This window comes from Mus caroli, unplaced genomic scaffold, assembly GCF_978045245.1.
Source record: "Mus caroli unplaced genomic scaffold, Mus_caroli_1 scaffold_11, whole genome shotgun sequence".
Lineage (NCBI taxonomy): Eukaryota > Metazoa > Chordata > Mammalia > Rodentia > Muridae > Mus > Mus caroli.
This window is the reverse complement of record NW_028227266.1, coordinates 42,569,734-42,583,454: the sequence shown is the minus strand read 5'-3', so window position 1 is coordinate 42,583,454 and position 13,721 is coordinate 42,569,734. Positions and strand designations below refer to the sequence as shown.

The window sequence follows — 13,721 nt, the reverse complement described above, 5'->3', positions numbered from 1 at the left end:
TCTTCCCATCGCTCCCCTCCTCGTCTTGGCCCTTCCTCTCCATCCTTGCCTTTCCCCTGCCCCTCCAGATGGAGAAGCTGCTGCTCCCTGCTGTAGACTTAGAGCAGTGGTACCAGGAGTTGATGTCCGGGCTGGGGACTGGCCTTGCTGCAGCCTCCCCTCGCTCCTCTCCCCCGCCTTTGCCTGCCAAAGCTTCCCGTCAGCTGCAGGTAACCCTCACCGCCTGTCTTCTTCAGGTCCTGTTCTGTCTGCTCTGAGCACCCCTGCCAATCCTTCCAGCACGGTGTATACCTAGGGTCATGGGGTCAGCCCAGCAGAGCAAGGAGGGTCCTTGGGGCCCAGAGAGGGCACCAAGGCTCTTTTCTTGGGCAGCCATGTTGTCATTCTAGTACATTGACAAGACCTGGGTCTAAGGGGGTCAAGATCTACTGACCAATGGAAGGGAGTTTTCTCCAGAGGTTCCTACTCAGACCAGGCACTTGATATGCCCTTGGGCCTGTTGCACGTAGGACTAGTGTGACCTGGGGAAGCTATTTTCGTGTTCCATTCTGGTCTTCCCAGGATAACTTCCTTGGAGGCAGAGAAAAAGTACAGGTTCTCTGAAATGACAGCCCTGCAGAGTTACCTGTGTGACCACTGTAACATGTGAGTCTCCAGCAAGGTGCTGACTGTCGCGGGCAAGGGCACTTGTGTACTCTTCCACCAAATACTGCTCGCCTGGCAGGCCTCATTGCCTATAATCCCACCTTCAAAATTCGTTCTTCCGTGAAGGAGCTGTATCTCTGAGCCCATAGCCTCAGCTAAATCCTTCCCTCCAGGGAGATTCCGAATCATGTAACACACGTGGTACCTCTGCTGGATGGAGGCTTGGACAGGTTCTAATGTGTGCCTTGGAGGTAGATGGTGTTCTCGCTCAGTATAGAGATCAAAGGCTAAGGCACGGAAGGGAGAAGGTGCTCTGACCTGTGCTGCTCAGGTGGAGACTCAGAGCTCCTGACTCCAAAGAGCAGAGTCACCATGTGTCGGCGCTGAGAGGGAGTATAGCAGTTACTTGTCTAGTTCTGCCTTTGCCTTTACAGATGAGAAAGCCCGGATGCAGGGTAGGGAGGTGTGTGGCTCAAGGCCACTCAGTCTGCTAATAACTGACATGCGACTAGGAGCCTGGCCTCCACGTATCCTCTTGCACAGCTCTGCCCAGTGGACACTAACTTCTTGCATGGGTCAGTTTACAGGTCCAGGCTTGGACTGGAGACTGGCTCATGGAGGAAAGGCCAGGAAAGGAAGCTTGGCGGTTGGCCAGTAGCATCTGCCCACTATTCTTGCTCGGGAAGCTCAATCCTACTGTCTGCTAGAGACAGGAGGTCGTAGGCCCTGGGCCAGGGTAGTACCTTGGATCACAGCTGGGTTAGGTGCTGTGACGTGGCAGCCAGTGGGGAAGCTGGGGGATTACTGGGCAGTATCTTTCTCCTCCAGGTTTACCGCTCCAAGATGGATGGTGACGCGGCCAGCCCCCTGCCCAGGACCCGTAGCGGCCCTCTCCCCTCCTCCTCAGGCTCCTCCTCCTCTTCTTCACAGCTCAGCGTGGCTACCCTTGGCCGTAGTCCTTCCCCAAAGGTCTGGGGATATGGGTGATGGTGGGGATGGAGGTAGCCATGTTGGGTAGAGGCTAAGAAGGGTCTGGTGAGCCCCAATACCAGTGCTCTCGTACATCCCCACCCAGAGTGCTCTGCTCGCCCAGAATGGCACCAGTAGCCTTCCTCGAAACCTGGCAGCCACACTGCAGGACATTGAGACCAAGCGCCAGCTGGCCCTACAGCAAAAGGGTAAGTGGCTGTAACGCCAGCCTGTCCCTGCCTCTGTTCCCTGGGCTGATCCTCTGTCACCTCACGCATGTTCGGCCCTCTCGCAGGATATCTTTCCTGCTACTGGGATCTGGGCAAGAGTAGAAGGGATTAGATCTGATAAAGATCTTCCTGGGACTTTTCAGAAGACCCCAGGATGGGATGAAGGGTTGGGGGGTAGTGGTGGTGTTGCTTGTGACATCTCAGAGGGCCCGTGCAATAAGGGAAAGTCTTGGTTGATCAAGTAGGGTAGAGTTTGTAAGCAGAGGGGCAGGTGTGATGTTGTGATCTTCAGAAGTGGTTTCCTGTAACACCGGCTCTTCAGACAGGAGTCCTACGGCTATGTGTTTCAGTTGTTTTGAAAGCCCATGTCTATGCTTCTCTCTCCTCTTACCCCCTCTGTGTCTCTCTCCTGCACCCTCTTCCCTGGGCCCCCCCCCACACCAGTCGAGTTACCTCCTGCCGAGCCCCTCCCACCTGAAGACCCAGCAGGTAGAGCATTGGTTCAGGGCATTGCTTTGGCCAGACAGCCCCTGCCCTGACATTAGCATGATGCATTCTGCCCAGGCTCTGCTGCCTGCCGGTGTAGCCCTGGGCCTCGCTGGGCTGGGGTGCCTGGCTGTCTTCACCTCCAGCTCACCTCCCCTGTTGCCCTCAGTCTTGTTCCCAGTCTCCTTACCTCTCCTCGCCGTCCCTCCTGCTCTGGCTGTATTTGCTTCTGCACTGTTCAAGGGTTCCCACCAGCTCCCCTCCTCCCTCCCCGCAGTAGACGCAGTAGGTGCATGTGCCCTGCTCATCTGTACAGGCCTCAGCCGAGAGCTGGTACCGCTGACTGGCGTGCTGCCTGGGCACAGCTAGGGCAGTTCTGGTGTGCTCAGGATGCAGAAAGAGGCCTGAAGTCAGACGGCAGACACTGGCCTGCACAACTGCACAGTTGGTAGGGCCACGGTCTGGAGCTGTGGGAGCTACAGGGGCAGGGGCTGCTCCGCGTTAGCCTCTTCCTGCTTGCCTCCTCTCTCTGTCTGTGATGCTCCAGTGTCCCCTTCCCTGGTGAGTGAGGAGCCCTCTGTGACTCCCACTGTCCCCCCTGCAGGACACCAAGTGATCGAGGAGCAACGACGGCGACTGGCAGAGCTGAAACAGAAGGCGGCAGCAGAGGCTCAGTGCCAGTGGGATGCCTTGCATGGTGCAGCGCCCTTTCCAGCAGGCCCCTCAGGCTTCCCCGCACTCATGCATCATTCCATCCTGCATCACCTGCCAGCTGGCCGGGAGCGCGGAGAGGATGGCGAGCATGCTTACGACACCCTGAGCCTGGAGAGTTCAGACAGTATGGAGACCAGCATCTCTACAGGCGGCAACTCCGCCTGTTCCCCGGACAACATGTCCAGGTGCCTCCTACCTCCAGCCCTCCACTTCTGCCCGATACGCCTGAGCCCTCCTGACATGCTCTCTGTTCCCCTTCCCTTCCTAGCGCCAGTGGTCTGGACATGGGCAAGATTGAGGAAATGGAGAAGATGCTAAAGGAAGCTCACGCAGAGAAGAGCCGGCTCATGGAGTCCAGGGTGAGGCTGACTGGAGCCAGGAGGCAGCAGGTGGTGAGCACAGAGCTGCCCTCCACCTTCCAGTGCCTGCACTCTACCCCCAAAAGCCCTTCCACCCTCATTAGTCATACAGTGAAAATATTTGCATCTCTCAGATATGGCATGGGACACTTGGGCAGGCTACAGTGTCCCAACCCTGTGGAGCATAAGGTAGCTGTCACTTTGTTTAGGGTAGCTGAGGCTAATCAAAGAGGGATCTACGTTCATCCTGGGCACAGGTAGGCAGAAGAAATCAGAGTCTGGGTGGCAAGTTAAAGAAGGGGTTTGTAGAAGCCGTCTTAGCCTGCATTTCGCTCCCTCCCTCCCTCCCTGAACTAGTGGTCTTGCTGGCCTCAAACTTCTGATTGAGCAATGCCTTAAAAAGAAAAAAAAAAATCTGTACCTGCCAGATATGGTCACGGACGCCTTTGAGAGGCAGAGTTGGGAAGATCTCACGTGAGTTCAAGGTTAGCCAGGGCTACACAGGGAAACCCTGTCTCAAAAAGCCAAAACCAACAACCAAGTAACAGTAAGTTCTCAGTCCTTGATTGAAAAGCAGTAGATCTAGGAATCACAGGGGTTTTAAACCAAAAAAAAAAAAAAAAAGAGAGAGAGAGAGAGAGAGAGAGAGAAGGAGGAACTGCCCACATGGATGGAGAACCCGCTAAAAAAGAAGGCTCTGTGCTGTTTTCATGAAATCAAGACAAATCTGTAAGCCTCCCCTGGAGGGAAAGCAGGAGATGCGCTGGGTTTTAAGCTGTGGCAAACTAGTGCAGAGACCTCCATTAAGACATGCAAAGTTCAGCTGTAACATTAACCTCTGTCATTGTTTGCCCATTAAGTTTGAAACTCAACACTAAATGTTAGATGTAGAGTTCTAGAGAGCCTTAATTAAGTCAGTGACAGGGAAAGGACTGTGTGTACCAGCTGTCAAAAATGGTGGCTGAATAGTGCCTGTGAGCCTGGGGCTGGAGAGATGGCTCAGCAGTTAAGTGGGCTTGCTCTTCTTTCAGAGGACCCAGTTTGCGCCCTAGCACCAGCGTCACAGTTGATTGTGACTCCAGGTCCAGGGGATCTGACCGCCTCTTCTGTGGATACACACACATACACACATAAACGAAAATACGATAATTTCTTTTTAAGTTATAACTGGGTGTGATGGTGTGTACACTGTTAATCCCAGCACATGGGAAGCAGAGGTGGGCAGATCTCTGAGTTCCGGGCCAGCCTGGTTACAATAGAGAGTTCGAGGCCAGCCAGAGTTCATGAGACCCTATCTCATTAAAAGAAAGTTATATAAGACCCACTTTATTGCGTACTATTTTTGTGCTGGAATCTGATGGTGTATCTGGGTTCTTTGGGTTTTTACCCCCCTCCCAGAGCAGAAATGTTGAAGCCCATTTTTCTAATAAGGTAGCTGAGGCTTAGAAAGTCTAAGGGAGTTTGTAGAATGGCAGCCCATAGATGGGTGACAGAGCCCGGGAGAGGGTAACAAGCCTTTGAGGACCTGCTTGCTCGGCCAGGCCATTGTCCAGACTTGGTGCCCTCTGCAGCTCTGGCCAGGCTTGAGGGCACTGAGCCCTGGCTTTCTGGTCAGGAGCGGGAGATGGAGCTACGGAGGCAGGCCCTGGAGGAGGAACGGAGGAGGCGGGAGCAAGTGGAGCGGCGGCTGCAGAGTGAGAGCGCCCGCAGGCAGCAGCTGGTGGAGAAAGAAGTCAAGCTCCGGGAAAAGCAGTTCTCCCAGGTGAGTGGTGGTGGGTGATGTGACCATGCTCGGCTTGATGATGAGGGATATGAAGGAGGCGGGATGTCCCAAGCTCCTCTGCTGCCCTGTGGAACCTGTCCTCAAGAAAAGATGGCTGTGGGCTTAGCACAGACAGAATTCTACTTGAAACTCATTGGCCACAAAAAAATAGACCTACCTGGGTTAGTGTGTGCGTGCGTGCATGAGGGGGGGGGGAGTGTGTGTGTGTGTGTGTGTGTGTGTGTGTGTGTGTTGGGGTGGGTGGGGTGTGAAGCTATAGCAGACCACCTCTGTATCTCTGGAATAAGATAGGGTCTAAAGAAAAATACATCCAAACAAACACTACACTAACATATATATGGAGAAAGACACACACATACAGATACAGGACTTTGAACACAATTTTAAGTTGGCAGAAGCTGACTTGGGAGAGGCCAAGGCCTTGTTGGCTTTGGGAGCCTGTGCTGCACCTTACACCGAGTTTCCCGTCTTGCACATGACACTGCTCTGTGTCTGAACCCTCTTCACCGCACTGTCCTGTGGGCATTGGTCTCCATCTCCTCGCTTTAACATTTGGTCTTCACCGCACTGTCCTTTGGGCATTGGTCTCCATCTCCTCGCTTTAACATTTGGTCTTCACCGCACTGTCCTTTGGGCATTGGTCTCCATCTCCTCGCTTTAACATTTGGTCTTCACCGCACTGTCCTTTGGGCATTGGTCTCCATCTCCTCGCTTTAACATTTGGTCTTCACCGCACTGTCCTTTGGGCATTGGTCTCCATCTCCTCGCTTTAACATTTGGTCTTCACCGCACTGTCCTGTGGGCATTGGTCTCCATCTCCTCGCTTTAACATTTGGTTTTCATCCCTGAGAGACACTGGCTTCTCCTTGAGGAGAAATCTCTCGTTGTTCAAAACCAGACCTTCCCTGGGATATCTGAGCAGAGGGTGTGAGAAAGGCAGCTGGCCAAGGACATCCGTCCACCTGTGTCCCTGACTGGTCACTGACTGAGAACTATAGAACTCAGCCAAGCCATTTCTTCTTGGTCTCCATAGTCTTTCCCAGGCTGAGGTCTTCCGGGATCTCCCAACAACCACAGTTCTCTCATCTTCTGAGATGCTACAACACAAAACATAAGGAATTGGACCTCATTCTAGCCTTTGATAGATAATTAACAATTAGAAGCTAGGCAGGGAGGTACATGCCTTTAATCCTAGGATTCTGTAAGCAGAGGCAAATGGATCACTATGAGTTCAAAGCCATCCTGGTCTACATAGTGAGTTACAGGATAGCCAGAGCTATATGGGACCTTGTGTCAAAAAACAAAAACACAGATAGAAAGGAAAGATACTACCAGTGCGGCTGGGGAAATGGCTCAGCTGTTAAATGCATTTACTATTTTTGCGGAGGACTTAAGTTTGGTTCCCCAAAATCATACAGTGGCTCACAACCAGCTGTAGCTCTAGTTCCAGGGGATCCTATCCTAGTACCCCTTCTGGCCTCTGTAGGCATACCCCAGTGTGGTATACAGCAGGTACACACTAATGCGCATAAAATGAAAATAAATTTTTAAAAAATCCTTCTAGAGTTTTACCTCAGAGGTCTGACCTTTATCAGAGGTCTTGTTCCTTTTTCCTGTCCCAGCTCCTAGCACCCTTCAGACTCCCTTCTCCAGCCTCTGTCTTTGAGGCTAGGCCCTGGTATGAGAGGGAACGGGGTCAAGCCATCCTTGCATCTCTTTGCAAGTGTACATTTCATGTTTAAGTAATTTGTGACACTATAAGAGTACATGACAGTTTAAGGTCTTTCTGGAAAGGCAAGAGTAGAAAGATTAATTTAAGTTGATGGAGAATTCTCATTAGTAACAGAGGGAGAGCAGACCTTAGTGTTTGTCTAGTTTATAGCCAGAAACCAGAAGACTATGACCCAAAGTCACTGAGCTAACAAGAGGTTCCCCTCACTCTCTTACCTCTCTATTAATTATAGTATGTATTTGGTGTATATGGGGGGGAGGGGCTGGTGAGAGGTCAGAGAACAATTTGTCAGATTGTCTCCTATCATATGGGTCATAGCAATCAAATTCAGGCCATCCGGCTGGGCAGCGGGCTCCTGTACCCACTGAACCATCCTGCCAGCTCTGTTCATTGGTCTTTCGATGCAGGGTCTTGAGAGGGGGTGCTGTGACATTGTGGGAGGGTCAGGACTGAAGCAGAGGAACAAGAACAAGTGGACCAGGAGAAAGGAAAAATAACTCCGCTGTCCCTGCACTTGCCCCCTCAGGCACGGCCTCTTACACGTTATCTTCCCAACCGGAAGGAAGACTTTGATCTGAAGACCCACATAGAGTCATCAGGCCACGGAGTGGACACCTGCCTACATGTGGTGCTTAGCAGCAAGGTACCAGACCTATGTGGCTTGGGGTGAGGGTGGGGGGCATTACTCATGGTCAGATCGTATTCAGAAGCACCCCCGGGGACCTTGGGATGGCCTCAGTCTGTCCCAACATTGTCGGTACTGTCTCAGCCGGGGATAGCCTCTGGAAATGCAGACACAGGCGGGTGGCTAAAGGAGACAAGCTCAGAGCTCCATGTTCACTTACTTCTTTGCCGTTGCTCCCCACCAGGTGTGCCGTGGCTACCTGATCAAGATGGGTGGCAAGATTAAATCGTGGAAGAAGCGGTGGTTTGTCTTTGATCGGCTGAAGCGCACCCTTTCCTATTACGTGGGTGAGTTCCCACAGGCTGCCCTTGAGCCTGTCAGGGAGGGGGCTCCTGGGTTCCAACAGCTGGATTGTCTGGTCTGCTAGAAGGAAGCCAGGCTTCCAAGTAGAGGGCCAGAGGCTCTAATGGGCTTTGGCCTCCCACGCCTGAGTGGGAAGAATCAGAGTGTACCTGATTCACATTGGTTTGTTCTTCATTCATTCATTCATTCATTCATTCGTTTGTTCATTCATTCATTCTGTGGTGGTGTTGAGTATCTCATAAACTCCAGTTCCTGTTTTAGACTCTAGAGACAACTAAGTGGTCATGCCTTCTCCCTTGGTGCATACGGTCAGGAAGTTGGATGCTAAGCAGAGAGTTAAAGTAAATACAGTGAGTGAGTTTGCTGCCAGGGGAATACCCTGATGCTGGGCTTCAGACTGCCCCTTAGTCTCCCTCAGAGACTTCGAGGTAATCACTTGAACAGTTTCAGGGACTCTCGGGACAGTCCAGGAACCAGGAACCTTATTCACGATGCTCTTCCTCATCCAGTCTCTGGCGTAAGCTCCTGTCCCAGAATACCTTCAACCTTTCCCATTAGATCCCGAGGTTCTGGGTGGCCCTCTAGTCAGCCAAAGCTCAGCGGTGCAGTGATCGGCAGTCCTCCATATGCCCCACATGAACTTGCTGTGCACTGCGGGCTGGCTGTCTCTGAGGCACAGTGCGACTTTCTGGAACGTTACTGGGCGTATTGGCAGAGCCAAGAGAGTTCTGAGGCGCTTTGCTTTGACATTAAGAGTTTCAGCGGGGAGGTAATATGTGACACATCTGCCTACCAGTCACCTGCAAAGCTGGGGAAAACAGCCCTACCTACCAAAGAGCCTGGAAAGGGGAAGACTTCCAGGTCATGAATGCCCAGGCCCGGGGCCTTGCTTGCACCTCTCGACTTTGTGCCCTTCTAAGAAGCCTTCCCCAGCGGGGTGTGGCAGCGCACTCCTTTAATCCCAGCACTTGGGAGGCAGAGGCAGGCGGATTTTGTGAGTTTGAGGCCAGCCTGGTCTACAGAGTGAGTTCCAGGACAGCCAGGACTACACAGAGAAACCCTGTCTCGAAAAACCGGAAAAAAAAAAAAGAAGCCTTTCCCAGTTGCCGTGGTGTCCTGGATGTGGAGAGACACAAGCCTGAGTGTAGCTAGAGGGACATTGTCAGCCTGAGAAGCAGAGCCACTTCAGACACACTGGGGCTGAGATGCGTCTAGCTAGGTCCAGGGAAAAGGTTAGGCTGGGAGGCAGACCCTAGTTGAAAGTCTTGGTGTAATAATTTTATAGGAAATTCAGGGCCTGTCCATCAGACACTTGAACAGTTGGTACTGTGGATGCATCGGCTCATCCAATTTTTGCCAAAAGCCCTATATTGACACCTCCTTTATGTATAACGAAAACGGCTCAGAAAGACTTTGCCCAGAGTCTCTCAGCAAGGACAAGGCAGAGGAGAGGGGAGGAGTAGCCACTTGTGGAGAAGAGGCAGGATAGAAAGCAGCAGAGGCAGAACAGGAAGCAGGAAGCTGGCTCTGACTGTGCGCCAGGTGCTGGGCTGGCGCTTGGCAAAGGCGATCTTGGTTCATGCCTGTGAAACAAAGGAGACCACGTTTAGACGAGGAGCGGAAACAGAAGGAAGTCAGCCAAGGGAACAGACATTTGTAAGCCCAAGGTGTCACCAGCCATGATAGATACTACCAGAGGGTCAAGAAGGATGTGGCCCAAAGGCCATTTGACTCCGGGTCTGAGATTTGTGGAGAGAAGGTTTTCCACCATGCAAGCAGGCAGAAGCCAGATTGCACAAGACCAAGGATAGGTGGGCGGGACAGAGTGTACGAAGGTTGCTGTTTCCCTGTTGCTATTTCCAGGGAAAGAAGAAGCGGGGCAGGGCACAATACCACTGGAGGATGGCCAGGAGGAAATGCTGAGATGGGTTTAGGGCTACACCAGGACCTGGGTGTGGCTTGCCTGTTGGACCCGCGCCCTCCTCCTTCCTACAACAGGAAAGCACATTAGATTAGCGTGGGTAAACCCCTTCAGGCGCTCGCCTTACCTGGAACCGTTCCCACCCTCGTCAGCACTCCAGCAGTCATCCCTGCCTTGCTGTGTGACATCAGCCCGGAGTGTAATGCTGTAGTGACAGATGCCGAGTTCCGTGCCAGACTATGCTGGGTGCTCTGAATGGGCTCTTGCTTTTCACACCTCTTCCTTCCCTCAGATGTGGCAGAGTACTCCTGAGCTCCAAGCCACGCTGGCAAGCGACTAGGCTGTGTGCCTGTACCTCCTCACCACGTTGTAACTTCCTAGCACAAGGGCCTAGGATCCCTTTCCAGGTGTCAGGACTTAGTCATTCTGCCACGAGCGAGCACCTGTTCTGTGCCTGGCACATAGCTGTTGCGGTTGGAGGAGGATATAGGTGTGAATAACAGGTTCACATTCAGTGTTGCAAGCTCTGTGCTGAGGATCTGTGGTGTCTGTCGTAGTGGCCCACAGTGGGTCTTGAAGGTTGGTTAGGAGTTTGTGGACAGGAGGGAGATGGTTCTGGGGTGTGAAGAGCTGGGCTGCTAAGGGGACAGTGAGAATCTCAAGAGACTCCACCTAATTCAGTGTGGGGGAGGCTTCGACGCAAGGATGGGGGGGGGAGATGTGTTGGCGGCAGTGTGAGCCAGAACACAGGCAGCTGGTTCCCCAAAGAAGAACCATCAGAAAAGGTTTTAAAACTCATTCCTCAACACCAGGTCAGGTGAGAGGCAGGGCTGGAGGCTGGGACAGGACCTTCAGGAGGCTGGAGGGAGGAGGGAACTGGGCCTGAAGCAACCAGGAGTGTGGGGAGTGGGGAGGGACCCATGGGAGGAGCTTATTGGTAGCTGTCACTTCTGAATTCAGTGGTTGGCATCATCCTCTCCTGGAGGACTCGCTGGTGGCTGAGGGTGGCAGTTGTACCATGTGATCAGTGTTTGCAGTGGCCTGTTTCCCTTCCTCCACGCCCAGTGTTCATCTCTGCTCTGATGGCTCCCCTCCCCCTCCCCCTCCCCCTCCCCGTCCCCTCCTCCCTGACCTTGAATGTTGTGTGCAATGTATATGCTCTATGCTGTTCACATGAAAGGAGTAGAATGGCCTGAAGAGCCCAGTAGGGATCAGTGTATGCCGGGCCTTCTTAGCCCCGCCCCTCAGAGGTGGGGCAAACCCCGCCCACCACGGAGCTAGAGCTACATGCATCCCCAGCTCTGTGGCTGCTTCCTTCTGTGTTTTGTTTAGTTTGGTTTTTCGTTTTGTTTTAGGTTTTCCTTTTTGAGACAGACTTTCACATAGCCCAGGTTGGCCTTGAATTTGCTATGGTAATGGTAACCCTTGAACTTCTGATCTTCCTGCCTCTACTTCCCAAGTTCTGAGATTACATGTGTGAAACGTCATTTTAATTACAAAATAATGTAAAGGGATACGTGTGTGTGTGTGTGTGTGTGTGTGTGTGGTTCTCGAGCTGTCTCAAGTGGGAGCTCTTCAACGCTGAGCCACCCCCGCCCCTACCATGCCGGGGTTGTGTGATGTTAGGAGCCCGGGGCTTCATGTGTGCTAGGCAAGCAAGCAGCCAACTGGGTTTTACTCCTGCCTTCCTTATTTTCTTGAATAACACGAGATTCATATCTGTATGGTTCAAAATCAAAACATAAAAAAGTTTACTTTGAGAAATAAGTCGCCACCAAACACAGGTAACATAAATTTTGTTTTGTTTTGTTTTGTTTGTTTGTTTTTTGAGACAGGGTTTCTCTGTGTAGCCCTGGCTGTCCTGGAACTCACTTTGTAGACCAGGCTAGCCTCAAACTCAGAAATCTGCCTGCTTCTGCCTCCCGAGTGCTGGGATTAAAGGCATGTGCCACCACTCGAGGCTAACTTTTTTTTTTTAAGTGAGACACTGTTTCTTGTATCCCACGTTGGCCTAAAGCTCACTGTGTAGTCAGAACTGGTCTTGAACTCCTTATCCTAAAACACTAGGCTTATTGATGTGCACGCGCTCAAATGAACAACGTTCGTATCCCCAGTGGCAGCTAACACATTCTCCTGGTTGCCTCTTAGGTATCTTAGCAGTCTTTCTGTTTCCAGGACATCTATGAATGTATACTGACATTGGTGCGTTCTATAGATTCACCCCGCGCCTCTATGCCTGTTGGTTGTTTCTTGGGGCTAGAGCGATGGCTTAGTGGCTAAGAGAGCACCCGAGGGTCAGGCATGAGGATCTGAGTGCAGGTCACAGGACTCCTTAGGCCTGGCACATCCCTGCTACCCCAGCGCTGTGACAGACGGAGATGGGGAGTGCTGGGAACCAACCTAGCCTGGGGTTGACGAGAGACCCTATCTCAAGAGAATATGGTAGAGAGTGACACCCTCTTCCAGCCTCTTGAGTGTGTGTATGTGGGCGTGCACATCCTCACACATACACACGTTCTGTATCATCTTACATAAGAGCAACCATGTCATATTCCATTGTGTGGCACACACTCTAATTTATTAGCTCGTCTCTGCTTGTGGGATATTAGTGTTGCCTGCACAAAGCTGTGGCAACTATTGTAAATCTGCTCCTTTATGTAAGTCAGATAAATGATTTCTGTTGTTCGCTTGTTTCTTGACACAGGGTCTCATTATGTAGCTCTGTCTGGCCTGGAACTTACTAGGTAGACCAGGCTAGCGTCAAGCTACCTGCCTCTGCCTCCTGGGTGCTGAGATCAAAGTCTTTCTAGTCTATTTATTATTTGTACTTATGTTAAAATGTATTTATTTTAGAGATATATATTATGTCATTTAGGCAGGCCAGGAGCTCAAAACCATCCTCCCTTTGCCTCGGCAAACTGCTAGGATGCCAGGTGCCTACTTTTTTTTTTTTTTAAAGATTTATTTATTTTATATATGTGAGCACACTATAGCTGTCTTCAGACACACCAGACAAGGGCATCGGATCCCATTTCAGATGGTTGTGAGCCACCATGTGGTTGCTGGGATTTGAACTCAGAACCTCTGGAAGAGCAGTCTGTGCTCTTAGCCACTGAGCCATCTCTCCAGCCCCCAGGTGCCTGTTTTAATCAATGAGGTCGGGTTATCCGTGTGAGCCTCACCAGCTCTGCGCCCAGCTGTCATGGTTCTAGCGAGTCTGTCTTACGGTGGTCGATCACAGCTCAGCAGAGTTGTGATTTCCATCATCCCTGCCGTCAGGCTCCCCTTTAGACTCAGGCATGAGTCCTGTAAGCCATTCCCCCAGATGAGGACATGAGCTCAGGCTCAGACACCGCTATGCTGGGTCCGGCTCAGCCCATCCCTCCCCTCCATTCTTTGCAGACAAACACGAGACGAAGCTGAAGGGGGTCATCTACTTCCAGGCCATCGAGGAAGTGTACTATGACCACCTGCGCAGCGCAGCCAAGGTGAGGCAGGAGGACCAGAGTGTGGCCGCAGGAGTACCACCGGGCAGGGGTGTCCTGGGCACAGAGGCTTCGAGCCCGTCCTCTGCCCGGGCTCCGGCTCTGTTTCACACTCCCTCTCTTTACCGTTTGTCTCTTCCTTTCTTCCTCTACCCCTCCCAGAAAAGGTTTTTCCACTTCACCATGGTGACTGAGGTACCCCCAACCCCACATGCCAGTAACCAGAGCTCCTCATATTAACAGTTCCTGTGCCTTTTGACCCCTGACCGCTGACTCCCTTCATCCCTCTAACTTGTTCCAGGCCAGCGAGAAGAGCAAGGAGCGCACTTTGTTGCCTTCCTCTCTGGCCAGGACAGCTGGTGTAGCCCCCAGGGCAGGGACAGTACAGATGGGAGCTACGGGGGCCGCT

The 13,721-nt window shown here is 52.1% G+C and overlaps 1 protein-coding gene across 35 annotated transcripts in view; it reads left to right on the top strand.

Moving 5' to 3' along the window:
* Positions 1-13,721, top strand: part of Phldb1 (pleckstrin homology like domain family B member 1) — a 49,344-nt gene that overhangs the window by 33,767 nt on the left and 1,856 nt on the right. For 6 of the 35 annotated variants that reach the window (XM_085844571.1, XM_085844580.1, XM_085844572.1 and 3 more), the window contains 11 exons: positions 69-209; positions 1,474-1,614; positions 1,721-1,823; positions 2,289-2,333; positions 2,935-3,229; positions 3,313-3,436; positions 5,019-5,165; positions 7,445-7,561; positions 7,788-7,890; positions 13,230-13,315; positions 13,475-13,507. In XM_085844571.1, the coding sequence (XP_085700697.1) occupies positions 69-209; positions 1,474-1,614; positions 1,721-1,823; positions 2,289-2,333; positions 2,935-3,229; positions 3,313-3,436; positions 5,019-5,165; positions 7,445-7,561; positions 7,788-7,890; positions 13,230-13,315; positions 13,475-13,507 (1,335 nt within the window). The remainder of the gene's footprint in view (positions 1-68; positions 210-1,473; positions 1,615-1,720; positions 1,824-2,288; positions 2,334-2,934; positions 3,230-3,312; positions 3,437-5,018; positions 5,166-7,444; positions 7,562-7,787; positions 7,891-13,229; positions 13,316-13,474; positions 13,508-13,721) is intronic. The other 29 variants (XM_085844589.1, XM_085844581.1, XM_085844575.1 and 26 more) reach the window with 12 other exon arrangements.